This window comes from Pithys albifrons, chromosome 1, assembly GCF_047495875.1.
Source record: "Pithys albifrons albifrons isolate INPA30051 chromosome 1, PitAlb_v1, whole genome shotgun sequence".
Taxonomy (NCBI): domain Eukaryota; kingdom Metazoa; phylum Chordata; class Aves; order Passeriformes; family Thamnophilidae; genus Pithys; species Pithys albifrons.
In genome coordinates this window covers 108,076,022-108,092,531 of record NC_092458.1, presented here as the reverse complement: position 1 = coordinate 108,092,531, position 16,510 = coordinate 108,076,022, and the positions used below count along the sequence as shown (strand labels likewise).

General features: G+C 35.9%; 1 protein-coding gene across 15 annotated transcripts in view; it reads right to left on the bottom strand.

Moving 5' to 3' along the window:
- Positions 1 to 16,510, bottom strand: part of ROBO2 (roundabout guidance receptor 2) — a 444,791-nt gene that overhangs the window by 85,722 nt on the left and 342,559 nt on the right. For all 15 annotated transcript variants that reach the window (XM_071563317.1, XM_071563336.1, XM_071563371.1 and 12 more), the window contains 5 exons: positions 15,362 to 15,533; positions 8,855 to 9,060; positions 4,753 to 4,834; positions 3,869 to 4,034; positions 2,061 to 2,227 (listed from right to left, as the gene is read on the bottom strand). In XM_071563317.1, coding sequence (XP_071419418.1) covers positions 2,061 to 2,227; positions 3,869 to 4,034; positions 4,753 to 4,834; positions 8,855 to 9,060; positions 15,362 to 15,533 — 793 coding nt within the window. The remainder of the gene's footprint in view (positions 1 to 2,060; positions 2,228 to 3,868; positions 4,035 to 4,752; positions 4,835 to 8,854; positions 9,061 to 15,361; positions 15,534 to 16,510) is intronic.

The following is a 16,510-nucleotide window of genomic DNA, read 5'->3' as shown; positions in this document are numbered from 1 at the left end:
ATAATATTGGTTAGTTGTTTTCTATAACCTCTCTTTTATCAGCCTCCAGTGAATTTACTATCAGTTGCTATTAATTTAAATTTCAGGGATAGGATTATATATAGTTTCTTGAAAGTGTATTTTTAATATATAATTTGGTCCATTAATAATCCAATAAGAAATCAACTCCTTTCTTAGAGTAATTATGATTTCTCTGTCCTTATTTGTTTTAAGTAATATAAGGTAAGTCTATTGAAAATACCTGACTGTCTACTTGTGGTCCACTGGTGAAAATACACATAAAATCTTATTACTTGCATTTGCCATACTTAAAACCAGGACATTAAATGTTCAGCTATTAAAGCTACCACAGACACCTGTTGCAAATTATTAAAAAAACACTGCTATAGCTGCTTTGCTGTTTCTCCATGGCCACTGTGAATAGGCTTTCTACTGTGTGTCAGCTTCTTCTGTGAGACTGAATTGAATTCAGGCATAATTAGAAATCACATCAAAACATTATGTTAATTTTCAATTGATTTTATGATTTAATTCTATTAAACTGCAGGCTTGCAAAGAAGCTATAAATCCTGTACAATTCTCAGTGTGCCTGACTGCTAAACAGGCTCTGGAAATGGAAGCTGCAACACATGCTGTAGCTAATTAAAAGGCATGTTTTTACTGAAATCAAATTACTTGTCAGTATGTCAGATAAAAAGTCTATACTTGACACTCAAATGCCAAACAAAGTTGTTATTTTTTAACCTAGGTGATAAGTTATGCAGACTAAAAGGCTGTTGCAATGAAAAGTATGAGTCACCCTATAATAATGGGAGAGTAAGAAAGAAGAAAACTTGTGATGCTCTGTAGATAGTCAAGCCACAAAATCCCTGCAGAACTCACTCCTCCAGCTTTTCAGAAAGCAGCTCTGTTTCTCCTTTTCCAGCCATGATTATTATTTTGAGGGTATAACTATTAAGGAGGAAATTTATTCATGACTAGGCTGGGATGAGATAGAATGGATGTGATTGTTATACAATAAAAGAAATATCACCCTACCCTTGTTTATCTCTTTCCATCTAGGACCAGCAAAGTACCCAAACCACTTACACAGGCTGGATGCTCTCTTCATACACTCATAACAGAGAAAGAGGATATAATTTAAATTAACTGTGAGAAGAGCTATTGCTTTGGATGCAAAAAATTATGATTCCAAAGAATTATTAATTCTTGTATCACAACCTATGCAACACAGAACTACACTCTTGAATTAATTATTCCAGCAAGGTCTTGTTAAAGCCAAAAAAAATCCATGCTGTGGAGGGAAATTTGTTTGTGGCAGTTATATACAGTTAGAACTTGATGCAATATGATCAGGATTCAATAATTTATTCAATAGGTATGGAGGATCACAGCCATCAATCCTATTGCCACCCCATAAATGAGGGATTTTACTTTAGTCCTCCCTCTTGCTTTAGACAGTGGATTAATATAAAGAACTCAGAAATGTAGTTATACAAATAGAATGCACTTTCCTCAGAACAACTTCAATATATTCTTAGCATGCAGATGCCTTAATTTACATGAATTTTCTGCCTAAATGGTTGATCAGATTAATCAACACACTACAGATATTTTGGGCAATTCTTTTGATTAAAACTAATGTTAAACATGGTTTCTGCCTGTCATAAGCACTTGTTACATACAGTATATCTCTGTAATAATAATGAAGAGGAAGAAAGGACACATAGGGAAAAGATACTGAGGAGAGCATAGTATTCAAAGAATTTTTCAGAAAACCTTGGGTAACTCACATTACTTCTAACAGAAACCAGAAGCACAATGAATCTAAGGGCAAACCAAAAGTTCTACACTGCACAATGGCTTAAGTAGGTAACCTATCTCTCCTAAACTCCAGACTGATACAACAAACATTGGACTATTTTTATCTTTATTAGTTAAGCTTGATTCACGATTCCTTTAATGTGCTCAAGTCAAATGGCCAGACTGACCTATTGATCAATGCTCAGTTCTGTCTTTCTATTTTAGCTCAAGCACAGAAACCTTTAAACCACCCTTACCTTGTGTTCTGACAGGATCTGACATGGGGCTGGGGTCACTGAGCCCCTGTGTGTTGATGGCTCTCACCATGAACAGGTAGATGGTGTTGGGGCGGAGGCCTCGCACAGTGTACAGCGTGGGCTTGACGTGGTTGGCCACTGTCTGCCAACTGTTGCTCACAGACTGACTGCAAAGACAATAGGGTGGAAAGTTATACACTAATGCAAGAGAAAAATAAACAAGTGAAGCAACCTACTTTTGTAACCCGAGATCCAGCCTAAACACAGGAAAAAGTAGTAAAAGCAGGATAAAATTAAAAACATTTGTTTCAACTAACTCATTGAGGTGGCAGAAAAAAATAACACAGCTCTCAAAGGTATTTTTCATTGCAACAGAAGCAAAATTTTGGCTATTTCTTTAAAATAAATACCTGCAAAAGGAAAGTGTGGAAAGTTGTAAAGTAAATTTGAATGATAAACAGACTACTATTGAACATGAGACTTAAAAAGGAAAATTCTGTTAAAAGAACAATTTTCTATATTGCTAAGTAAATTATGTCACTAAATTGTAATTGGAAGAAAAGTAGTCCCCTTGAATTAAATTCATAAAAGCTACCAAAAAAATTCAGAAAATTTGCTTTTAAATGAAAGTATATGAATATTTTTTCTGTCACTACATTTTAAATTCAACATAATAATTAAATTACATCCACCATATGAAAAGATTTCAAGTGTGATTGTAAAAACAGCTTTTAATGAAAATGTCTGGCTTTTGTTAACATTATTGATGGAATGTCATAAAAGCTTATTTAGGGTGAAACATCACAAAAGTTTAAAAAGAAAAATTTATTTTACTGTGTTTTGTTGTATATATTATTAATAAAAAATCTTTAAATATATTAAGAGAAAAAATGAAAAGGAAAGCTACGAGCTTTATATTGTTTCAATTTCTTCATTCATGCAATGCATAAAGAATAAGTTCTAAAACAAAACCAACAAATTACACATACAATAATATTCCTAAACCTTAGTAGAGCAGAATGAAGCACTTCAGCTGAAACTGATATGATTTTGACAAAGTCTTGAATGAATTTTAATTAAAAGCTGAACTGATGTATTTGTTATTTGTTGATTAATGAAAAAATTTAAGAATGTGTGGATTTTAAAGCTGAAATGTCTATTACAGATCCATGTCAGAGGCACGGCCTGTGCTGAAACCAACTTGCTGAACTGGAGCACAGAAATTCTTCCCTAGCACATAGTAATTGCTGTGGTATGGAATGGAGTAGCTGGAGTCTAATTGTAATTCTAAAATCCTAAATTATCAAAATTAGTCCTTTTGTTTAGAAGTTTTCATCTATCTAAGACAGATACAGAAATGTAAAGTGATTTGACTCTTTAATAGGTACTGCTTTAACAAGAGCGGGAATTAAAGTAGGCAGAGAGCTTTCAGGAACAGCCACTTATTTTCATACCATTTGTACTATGACATTCAAGAACATGCAGCATTCCCACAGGACACTCTCACTGACCAGCAATGTTAAGGGAAAAGTAACAAATAATGACCGTATTGTTGTGTTATATTCCTATTCACCTGTAGAAATAATCAGGTGCTCCTCCAATTAATCACTTTTAAAAAAGGGATAAATTAAAAAAAAATCAATTTTAAAAAAATAAGAATCAATGCCTGCTCTAGAGTTGTCATTCAATGAACTTCTAATGATATGTGTGCAGCCCAAAAGAACACCACAATACCAGGAGAACAGCTGGTACCAGGGTTTAAGCAAATTTAGAAAGAAAGAAGCTTAAAAGTGGAATAATTCACATACCTAAAAGCCTCAATGATATATGCACTAGCTGGTAGGGTTCCAGGGGTCCCTGGTTGCCAGGACAGGGTGACACTGTTCTTAGTAACATCAGTGACCTGAGGTTTGGATGGTGGCCCAGGGAGGTCATTTATATCATAATTTTTACTGACTGTTGCTCCACCGGATTCTGTGAAGGGCAAATATAAAACAATTATTTTTTTATCCTTGGTTATATAATTTGGTCTAAGTAGATGATTAAAATGAAAAGCATGGCAAACACCTGCAAAAATCAGCATAATGAATATTCTTAATCTGTAAAGAACTGAAAAATTGGATATGCTTTTGGATGAAGAGCTGGCATTCTTTAAGTACATGCTGAAAGAAAAAAAATCAAAACTTAAAATGTTATATATAAATATATTAAAAAAGAGCAACAAACCCAACCAACCAACCAACAACAAAACAAAACTCCACTAGCTTTACTGTAATTTACATAAAATACCAAAACCTCAGTTTTTAGAAAGATGAGAAAGTTCCTTGTATCTAAATCAACTCCAGTTCTCACAGGGAGCACTTTGGACTTTGAAATGCCTCTGTGTAGGCATAATAGCTTTCTTGGCCAAGTCAGTTACTGGATAAATCCACAGTTTACTAACAATCCTGTTTAGAAGAATTACAGCTTACCTCTGTCACTGGAGATAAACACAAAAATTGTTGCAATGTCAATGGACATTTAAAGATAATAGGAATGAAATGCAAGGCATGTGAAGGAACACAGCTTTCTCATCCAAATCTTCCCTGTGTCAATCCCAGAAGTTATAGAATGGATTATTTGAGTCAGGCTGTTGTAATATGATCTCCACTTTCAGTGTGTGCCAGCTGAGACAGCCCTGGATGTCACTTACCTGTCACCTCCAGCACGGCACTCCAAGATGTCTCCCCACTGGAACTTGTAGCAACGCAAGTGTAAGTCCCAGTATCAGACAGCTGGACATAAAAAGGGCATAAGGGTAGTTTTAAAAACCTTTTAGAATCAGCTGAGTTTACTCCAATTTTCTTGGTAAGAAGGACTTAGCCTACATTTACACCAGACTAGAGGACACCAGATATTTTCCAACAATCATTTAATGGTGGCTTACTTTTAGAGAACTATAATAAGATTACTTGCTTCTAATACTTGCCTAATTCTAGTTTTCATATTGTTAATGGTACCAGTACTGTAAATGCTACAGAATGGATGTTTTTGACAGTGCCAGTGTTGTATTGGTTACAACAAATGCAGGTGAAATCAGGTAACAATATAATAACAACCTCTCAGACGGTAAAATCTCACTGTTCATTACCACATGATGACCCAGAGGTACAGGTTCCAGTGCCAAGTAAGGATGTTACATCATCTTAGACTCTTATGACAGATGAAGTCATTTCAACACAGGACACCACACATACAAATACTGTTAATTCTCTCTACACAGACAGTCCACCAAGCAAGTTTCAAATAGCAAGATTAAATTAGTTCCTACACCATGCTTACCTTTCCTCTGTTTCACATGTGATTTTATTTCAGGCTTGCAAGGCCCTTTGGTGGCAAAAAAAAAAAATCATTTGTATAAAACTACTGTGATTCCCTTGCCAGTTCAAATATTATAAACTTATTTGGGGAAACAGTTTTGAATTAGATTGTCAATATTAATCTCATCACTGTACAAATTGTTCTATTAGAAAATTTGCCAAGTGTTTTCCTATTCCTAATTTAAATATAAAATAAAGATTTCTGAGTCAGAAACTAGTGAAGAGTACAGAGATGGATGGAAAACTGTAACTTTATGAAGCACAAAACATACATAGGAGCTCTCCTACCACTATGCAAAAAGCATGGTAATCTGGAGGTGGAAGCAGAAGAGGGAGAGTGCTGATTTTAGTGATAACAAAGAATTATATTCACCATCAGATGACTTGAAGGAAATAGAACTGTATCCAAAAAACTTTATTGAACTTCAAGGAATTGTAATGGGTTTTCTGTTAAATGCAGATTGATACTATAGCATATGTGCTTATAATTCACACTTCAAGAAGAATGTCAAGGCAAATGAGCAAGATATTCTTTAGATTACTTGTTGATATATAATTTAATTGATTTTTATCTTAGTCATGTTTGATTTTTGTTGGCATTTTCTTCAGATACACTGAGAGTGTAGAGTACCATTCTTGGGGGAAGAAGCAACTCCTTAATGCCGAATCAACTGTCTGAAGGAGCATAACTTTCATTTCCGTTTCCTTCCATGAAATACAAGCAACAGTGAAACCTCTCTGATGGTGGTTCAGACAATCAAAATACAGCAGTGCTGCTAATGAAGTGAGACTCTTGAAAGGAGAGATTTTCCAGAGGAGAGAGCCTTCTAGCATTCTGAAGCAGTGTTTTATTTTGCTTCCTCTGAGCTTTTATTAAATACATAATTTTTCATTATGTGATAATGGGGAATCTTTCTCAAGGCTATGGTTCTCAACTCATTTGTGTACTATGGTGACAGATGGTGGAAGGCATACTCAGTGATGTATGTAGTATACTCGACAGAGTAACTTGAAGAAGGCAAACTCAACATACAAAGCAAGCTGGAGATATGGTGCTTCTTGTAAGTTATGGTAAATTATCTGACTTCTAGACTGTGGATGGATTAGATACAGACACAGTGTGTTGATAATTCAATTATTTATACTTTTTTTGTGCTGTGGAAAAAACAATGGAGGAGGGGAATGGAAAAATCTTTGTCATTCAGTAAAATAAACAGTTTTGTTCCTTAGTTAATGCAAGTGCCCAGACCTGGTGTGGTACACTTCCATGCAGCAGAAGGGAGATTTCCATCAGTGTTAAGCTGCCTGAACAGATACTGAGTGATATATGTCAGTCTTCAGTTGTCTTCCCCAGAGCAACTGAGAAGATTGGCTCATCAGAAACATCTCTATGTTCATACTTATGACTGTGGCCCATGTGACTGCTGCAGACTCCTGAATAATTTGTGCTGTAACAGAAGGAACTACACAACAGAAAATGACCATAGAATGGTTTCTCTTGGAAGGGACCTCAAAGATCATCTCTTTCCAACCCCTCTTACATGGAAAGGGAATCTTCCACTAAACCAGGCTGGTCAAAATCCCATCCAACCTGGCCTTGAACACTTTCAGGGATGGGGAATTTACGACTTTTCTGGGAAACCTGCTCCCCCCTCACAGTTAAGAGTATCTTCCTGATATCTAATCTAAATCTAGCCTCATTCAGAAGGCTGAGGACATGTGAGTGATAAATATTAATTTATTTTTAACTTGGGTATGTAAGTGTACTTGGACATTTTCATGGCCAGTTTTTCTTAGGAAGTGATGCTAATCTTTGATCAGGTAGACCTCAGAGAAAAGTTAAACATTCCAGACTTAAATCCATATTTAATTCATAAAAATGTCAATGTACGGGAGAAATCTGGGCTTTATGGTTCTGTGTAGTTTTGTTCTTGAATCTGAGCCACACAATGCACATTACTGCATAGAGGGGTTCATAAAAATGCCTTTCTGAATCTTTAAGGAAAATTGGTTACTAGTGAATGAGCCACTTAAGGATCAATAAAAGCCTCATGTCTTTGAAAACCACACTCACTACTAATACTGTTTTTTTTCTTCTCCCCTTGCAAGCATTTTTTCCCTGTAGTTTACAGATTCTGGGCCTCCGACAGCGAGATTAACGCGCTGGCACGATTCAGAATCAATTCCATTGTTTGCATAGCTGCATGCAGACAGGTATCCCAGGAGCTTCTGCCTCATGGACACTCCACAGAAGCCCATCATCAATGCCAGGAAGTTTGTTTGAAATCACTAAGGTTCCACCTTTAATTGCTGCTTTCTAACACTACTGGGGAATCTTGACTATTCAAGCGCACTCTTTAATCCAGCTCTACAGGAAAAATGCATTAACCTTCATGGCCTAAATCTGCCTTCAGCCCAGGGAGGAAGGATAAATTGTTTACTCAAGGAAAGCCAGCATAAATTTTTTAATAAATTCCATTTCGTTCCAAGAAAGTTCACAATTCTTCTATAATGTCTGATGAGATGGTATCAGAAAAAAAAACCTGCTCTTTATGTCTTGTCATCAGTAGTTATGTTTATTGACATTTTTGTAATGGAAAAACCTAAGTGCAGAAATTTCTGCTGATGAAATCAAATGGTTTCTGAAATTGTCTTAAGGTCTTGACAAATAAGGACATTTAACTTACTCTTTTTTCTTATGCATGCTTGTCCAAATACACACAAAAGAAATACACGTCTATCTTTGTAGAGGGAGAAATTAAAAGCCAATTGGAATGTTATAATATTGTGTGTCAAAACGTAAATATTACAATAGGTATTTTATTCTGAATTGAAATCCTGCTGCATATTATTGCATGTACAATAATAGCTGTCTTTTCCCATTTGCAGCCTTGTGGAATATTCCCAGCAAGCATAACATTGGAATAAATCAGCCAGTTCAGGACTGACAAGACTCATTGATGGAAAAAGTGTATGGCCAAACCCTGATGAACTCCATATCACGTGCTACCACTACAAGCCCTTGGGAAATTATGATCAGGTGTGTTGCCAAGGAACTGCTCTAAGTTTTACCAGAGAGGCCAATGGCTTCATGGCAACACTAACTGAAAAGATCGAAAGGACTGTCCTTTTATATTTCTATTCATCCCCAACTCGTGTGTTGTATTGCAACATACATAAAATTTTAAATATCAATCCTATTTTTAGGAAATTCTCATAGAAATATCTGATACTAGTTTTGCTCTCCTATTTCCCCCCACTTTGCCCTACACAGTGTCAAAGAATGAAATGGGATGTGGACATGGGGGAGAATTGCATAGCAAAAAAGACAGTTTTGAAGCCAACAGGAAGGTGGCAGAGCTGCTTGAGGCACACACAACAGCTCAGAACCAGCCCTGCAAAACCTGCCATGCTCGTTTTGGCCCCATAACTCACCCGCAGCGCTTTAATCTGAAGCGTCCCCTGGTCCTGTATGGATGTCCGAGGGTCTCGGCCCAGGAAGGTGAATCCTTCTTTTAACCAGCTGATGACAGGAAGCGGGTCACCAGTAGCCTTGCACTTCAGCAAAGCAGTGCCATCCACTGCCAGTGTCTGGTTGACTGGTCCCTGGAGGATGATGGGTGGAGGCCTATCTGTCAAGACTAAACAGCAACATCCACACCTTTAACAATCCTCTAGTGAGGCCTATTCCTCAACACAGCACCAGTTTTAAGAGACTGGTTTAAGTTAGCCTCTGTGAGGCTAAAAACATTATTTTTGGAAGACCCCTAGATGCATGTTAAAAATTAGGTGGCATATTTGAAAAGTGTTTTTGTAAGAATTTTATTTCACCATTGCAAGATAACACCAAGACATACAAATTTCTGTCAGCAAAGAATATCAGACTAATTTGGTTAACACAGGATAAAAATTAAGACCTTGATTCAGAAACGAATGGAAGTGCATCACTTATTTCTTCCAACTTAGGAAAGCACTTAAAGCACAAATTTGATGTCACATCAAAATGTGCTTAATTGCTTACCTGATTTATGGCCTAGAAGAGAAAATTTGTTTAGAGTTCAAAGTGAACAACTAAAGTGTTCTAGCGTGGGTACCAACCACATCCCCCATTCCTGCTCAATTTGCAAGTTTTCATCAGCAAAAATACCTCACAGTAATACAAAACATATTCATAAACTGAGTGATCTAAGTGACCGTACCACTCTTTCCAGCAGAGAAAAGCTCAAACTCAATCACACCATTTAACAGCTTACTTATCAAATCATTTCATCAGCTTTTAAAGCCATGAACTCTCTTAATTTTTTTCCCCTGATAATTCATATTTGCAACTAGTAAGTGAGTGCATGGCTTCATATAAACCTCATTCCACGACCAGTGGGATATCTTGAAGATGAGTTAAAATGCTTATGTTTACTTCTATTGAAAGATCATTTTTTCATAAGTAATTTTGCCGTTGAACCTATTCTCTGAGCCATCTGTTAAGCAGCAAAATATAATTCTTTGTTTCTAAAGAATGGGTTTTTACGAAATGAATGTGAAATACTTGAATAAAAACAAGGCTTTGACTCCTGCATAAAATCAGAATAGTAGAACTGAGAATTCATTTTTATGTATTTTCCTGCCACACTGCTACTGTTTTAAGTCTTTGAAAAACTGAACAATTATGTGATTGATATTAAATATTGTAACAGGCAGGATTGGCTTCTAAACCAGTGTAAGTTAGCCTCCCTCTGCTGATGGCAATTGAGTTTTAATCATTTATTCTAGCTGAGAATCTGTTTATTACAGTCCATACACAACACCTGACTCTAGCAATTAAGTGAAAACAAATTATTATGAAGCAATACAGTTTCTGTAGTATTTGAGCTGTTTGAGATGCAAAACTCTGGAACCTTCAACAGATCCAAAGGTCTGTCATTATACTATTTAATAAATTAAAAATATTAGGGAGATGTTAGCGGCATATTTTACACCTAAAACAATTGTTTCTTAAATTTCAATGTTGCTAAATACAGCCACCTTCTTTAGTCAACAAGATTCACAAATCACAAAATCACTGGTATTATCAGCTTGGAGTGTGAGTTCATCACATTTATTGAAATTGAAACTGAAAATAGAAAGCCAAAACAGCCTATTTATTAACATCTAAATGTGAAGGCTATTTTGGAAATTATGAAATATCACCCACTGAACTCAGAGATAGGACAGGAAATATTATATTACGAGAAAAGAGAAAATGCAATGTAATTTCACCTTGATATGATTTTTTTAATCTCTTTAAGGTTCCTTTTAACTACATAGTTCAACCACTTGGTGAAATAGAAATTGATCTCATCTAGTATGTACTATAAGGATAATTACAGCACAACTATATTCAAATTAAAACTTAACTGTGCAAGTTATCCTTTAGATTTAATGGAAAACAGCAAATCTCAGTATTTTAGGTACTTTAAAAATTAAGGAAAAATAACTATGTAAGTTGCTAACTATTCTATAGCTGTTATTTGCTTCACCTAATTGTTTTTCGTGCAGAAATGTAAGTATTTTCAAAACCTACTGCATTTACAGATATTGTTCTTTGGCATGTAATTAGTTTTTTTACAGCGCAAATGAGGAGCTCATAATCCTTTAAATAGCTCTGATCAATAGTGTAATTGAAAGTCTCCTGGCCAGAAGGAATCTTCATTTTCAAGGGTGTTATGGGTGAAAGACCACTACAGGTTTCCATGACACTAAGGCTAAAGGTTAAATGAACACTTAGGGTTTCCACTGATCTGTGAATGACTGTATTGTCTTCACAACTATGACTGGTAAATCTTCTATAAAACCTGTGTAGGTGCTTGTATTTCTTCTATATAGGTCTCCTCATTAGTAAGAATCCAAAACTCCGTTAGAGGTTTAAAAATATGTATCATATGCACTCTGAAGAATGAAGAGATAATGAAAAATATCCATTAAATGGTGTGGGGTTTGTTAGTTGCTTTTAAAACATTTTAATTTTTTTTTTTTCATTTACAGAGTTTTCTCCCAGAAAGAAATTTTTACATCCATTCCACAGAAACATTCTGTGTGGCTACAAATAAATTTGCATGGTAAAACAGAAGCTGATTTCAAAATTAATTTAATTTTAAAAATGGATTTGAAACTATATGCCAGTATCCATATATCCACATATTCTGGTAACTGAAAAATTAAAATATTCTTTTTGTGACAAAATGCATCTTAAATTTGCATCAGATTATAGGAAAAGAACAAATTATATTTGTTCATGAACGGTTTAGTCACCAAAAATGCAATTTGGATCAACAGAAACCACGTTTAACTTTGGGTGGAATGTGGTCAAATTACAACAAGAAATAAAAATAAGAGAATGACAAAATGAAGTCTTTACTTTGGCGCTTTCAAAATAAAAAATTAAAAATCTTTCCTAGCGAATTAATGGGGAAAATCAAACACAAGTCATGAAATTAACATGATGAACATTAGTGTGACAGGGCAGTCTGCTCTCCTGAGGGGCAGAAAAGCAGAAACCAATCCTTCCTCTGTCTTTTTTTTTTTTTTTTTTTGGCAGAAGAGCTTCACAGGAGGCTGTGAAGTTGTTCTGACTCTCCTGTTTGAGACTGCCACACTTGCTAGAAAACATTAAATACATATTTGATGAGGCGTAAGAATCATCATAAGGTTTGCAAGCAAATAAACTATGAGTGATAGTAATTTCTTCAGAAGGATTTGAGACAGTCAAACCCCACAGTACTCAGTAGACCCATAATAAAAAAAAAAAATTCCTAAGGAGCTTGGGTAAAATGCCTTAAGTGTCTCTTAAATGTCTATTCCAAATCAGTGGAGAGGGATCTGTTGAGATATCCCGCCAACTCCTCCTCTTACATTTTTTAATCTATTCTGAATTATCCTTATATAGACCCAGCCTTTTGCTTTCATTCAAAAGCCCAGAAATACAATCTTTTAAATGAATTTAATATCCAAAACCAGTTCATTCTTATGTTGTCAGAAAAATCCATGATGGGAGGCTCATCTTGTTCCTTCCATCCCAATACTCACTCTAAACAGCAACTGCTGGGTATGCTGGACAAAGCAGGTCGATCCCACAGCTGACTGTGCACTGGCCACAGATTTTAGTAATAAAGGTTAATGATTACTAATGAGGAGAAATTAAGATCATTTTCAAAGTATTCTGTTCATGATGGATAAAATCACATAACTAAACACTAATTGTAAACTACTTCTTTAATGCTGAGCACAGACATTGATGGAAGCATTTGGTTTATTTGCAGGATCTGCCATTTTAAGACTGTGAGTTGCATATTCGCTTCTTGAGTTTGAAAAGATTGCCAAGATTGTTCAATTTTTAAAACGATTTTGCTTTTCCAGATGTGCGTTAGATAGTGAATTACATGATAGCCTTTCAAGAAGATACAAGATTTGAATTTCAAATACACTGAAGGCTCTTAGCACAGTCCATAATCAGCAAAATTATCACTCAAGTCAGCACATTTCATCACAGCTAGTAATTTCTTCTCATGTGAACACTTGAGTTAAAAATATTTCCAGTAAAGACTTGTAAGTGCAAAAATGTAACAACTGAAACCCTGCTATATATGGTATAATTAAGCACTTGTTTTTCTGCACATGACATGTTTTCATTCTGTATTGGAACTTCAATTGGATCTAAATTACTCTGGATCAAACAAAAATGTGTTCAAAATGAAAAAGATGGCTCGCCACTATTATTAAATCATTAACCAAACAGAAAAATTCTGGGCTATGAAGTAAAACTGAAATCACCAGCCAAAAACTAGAACACTAATGCTTAAGTATATAGCTAACATGCACAGTGTTTATCTTTTATTATATTTTTAAAATCATTAAATTAGATTTCCCTGCTGATAAAAATCATTAGCTTCTATAACTTCTGCTCAGAATCAATCAAACCAGATTATTTCGACATTTATGGTTAACTTCCTAACTAAAAGCAATTTAAAAAATATCTGTGATCTAATGGCACATTTATTTATATAATCTCAGTTCCACAATGTTGTTTTGGCACTTTTCTTCTGACCTCACCTGCCCTTTGACTCAGGGATGAAATGGTATTTCCATAAAGCAATCTTGTATTATTTCATAATGATCATGCTGACAGTGGGTTCTGGAAAGCATTTGAAGAATGCAGGCCCTGCACTCCTTGAGCTTTCTCTAGCAATGCGGAATGCACACTGCCTTTAATCAGAATTAACTCCAGGTGAGTTTGCATTTTAGCAGGGACATCTTCCGTTAAATAAACTAACAAAAATTCCAAAGAGATCAATTAGGATTTATAATTTTTCCCCACACAGGAAATAGATAAAGATGGACCACAGGCCTTGCCTGTCAAAAGGAAGAATTTCTCATCATGAGTATCCTTGAACCTGATTTGATCCACTCAGCGCCTGTTGCTGTAAATCTGCACGGCATCAGCAGGTGCAACCATTAACAGCTCAATGTCCTCTCAGCCAATGTTTGTGTGTGTTCTATTTATTCCAATCACAGTCATGGCCCTGAATCAGGCAGCTCTATGGACAGATATTAAAAAATACTGCCTTTCCATTAATTTTAAATGGCCTTTTAATCTACATTTAAATTTGAATTGAATGAAAATGCATCATTTTGTCACAGAGCATGAGAGTATTGCCTAAAGGACTTAAGGAGATTGCAGAAAAAAGCCAAGCCTTTAGTCTCCAGAAACTACAGAAAAGCAATGTGCTTGAAGAGATGCAAGGATAAGGCAGAAATTACCTTCCCTTGTCATAAAAATATAGGCAGCTTTTGGAAAACAAAGAAAAGGCATCAAATTAATGCTCAAACCCCTATAACATGAGCCTGAACCTCTCTACCTGTCACTTGTGATGAATATGCTCTTGTGAAAAGGCAGATTATTCAAAATTAGACATCTTTTCAAACTTTCATGGTGCAGGCAGGTCTCTAAGGGAACAGTAAAAGTAGACCTCTGCATATAACAACAGTTTTAATGGCAAAAATTCATCAAAGTCTGTCAGGAGATATTTAATGTGTCACTTAAGATAAGGAATAATGATGCTGGGGAATGCCACAATCTCCTGGTATAAGAGGTATTCTACTGTTTTCCTCACTAACATTAAAGGATTCAAACTGCCTTCTATCCACAACACGATGAAGAGGGATATCAACAAAATTCCTGACATATGAAAAGGATTCATGTTTGTAGATGGAGTAAGGTAAACTTCAAGGCAGGATAAATTTCCAACCCAAAACTTTGAAATGGAAAGCATCAAGACAGATGCTTTTCCTTTCCTGAAAACTCTTCTCTACCTAGATATTTTCATGACTTTTTTCACACCTAACGACACTGAGAAATTCTTAGAACAGAGCTCTGAGGTACATGCCTTATTCATAGAGGGACTGAAGGGCTCTATGTTGTAGCTATTCCAAGCCACCAGTACTCCACTACGTTGAAACAACTGTCTTGATTTAATTGAGCTAAGGACATACCCCCAAACTAGCTGAGTGAGATAGGAGTGAAGACTGGTGGGAATCAGGACTAATAATTTTTGCAGCCCAATTCACTGCTTTAATCACAAACCTATTCATTCTCACAATGTTTTTTTGCAGTCCTATCTTAAGCCTAGCGAACGAAGCAGCTTGCTTTCTCACCAACCCTATTTTAAGCTTTTTTTTCCCTTGTTTGCATTATTAAGGAACCACCAGAAAGTAGCAAAAGGCAAACTAGGCCTTGATGCCTTTTTGACTCCACAGTGAATTGCACAGGGATCCTTTTCCATTTTATTTTCTACAGAAAATTGTCCATTTACGTGCATGAATTATGTGATCTCATATGCCTTTATTTACACTACTTTGCAAACACTTTTGACAGGAAAAAAACCAAAACAATAGGAGTTTCTAATAGCTCACCATCAGTAACTTCCAGCTGAGCCTTTGCTAAAATGCTTCCAGCAACTGTCAGTGCTTGACAAATGTAGTACCCTGCATCCGACCGCTGAATGTTGGTAATGGTGAGGTCTCCGGTCGGTGACACTGAGTATCTGCTGTTGGGCTGGAGAGGCTGGTTTGGGAAAAGCAGATTCTGCAAAGACAATTCATCAAACATCAATTCAGCACACGAAAGCACCACTTTTCCTTCAGCTAGAGAGATGATGATTTTTCTTTAAAAGTACTATAAATAAAGTAGAAGAAAGAGTAAGTGTGGTTCTGACTTTATGAACACATAGAGCCGGCTTTCCCTGCCTTGGGCAACTTGCAGTTTAAATTAGAAACAGCCCTTTGACAGCACACAGGGCTGTGTTCTGGGGGTGTAGGCGAGGAGACATTTTCCAACAATCACACTTGAGTGATTTATATTTGTGACACATTCATCTTCATTCTGAATGTAATTGTAATAATATACTTAGTTTGGCTATCAAACCAGAAGGACATAACACTACAGTAAACGTTAGAAAACTAGCAGAAAAAATTGTATCCTGGAGACTTGAGGGAGTATAGCACTATTGTTTGGCTGTTCTGGGCAAAGGAGAAAGTAATAGGCACAGAAGTAAATCTGGGAAAAAGATATGACCAGGTCATAAAGCAGGAGAAGATGGCAGAGCATGAGAGCTTAAAGGAGAAGTAAAAGGAAATTAAAACTGAGATATACCAAAGGAGAAATGCAACAAAAAGCCTTGAGGGTGAAGAGAAAGGGTATTAATCTGATCTAGAAATCATCAGAGAGAAAAAATAATTTCATGTAGGATAAGACATCGGTTAGCACAAAACAGGCAGATTAGCTCTTGCCTTTGAGCTGGATTGGGGAAAAGAGAGATGTCAATAATAGTAACTGGAATGGCTGTAGTAGACCTTGCACAGCATGAAGGACTGAATGAATCAATACTACAGATCCAAAAAGGTTATAGTGGTGAGGGCTGTGTTTTCAAGGAAAAAGTTATACCATCTGGCACAGCTCTTATGAATAAATAAGAATAGGAAAAGGAAAGCAATGGGAAGAGAAAGGTCAGCAGCGTTGCCCTGTGAGAGAGAAAGGAGAACAGCTTAAATAATAATTAAAAC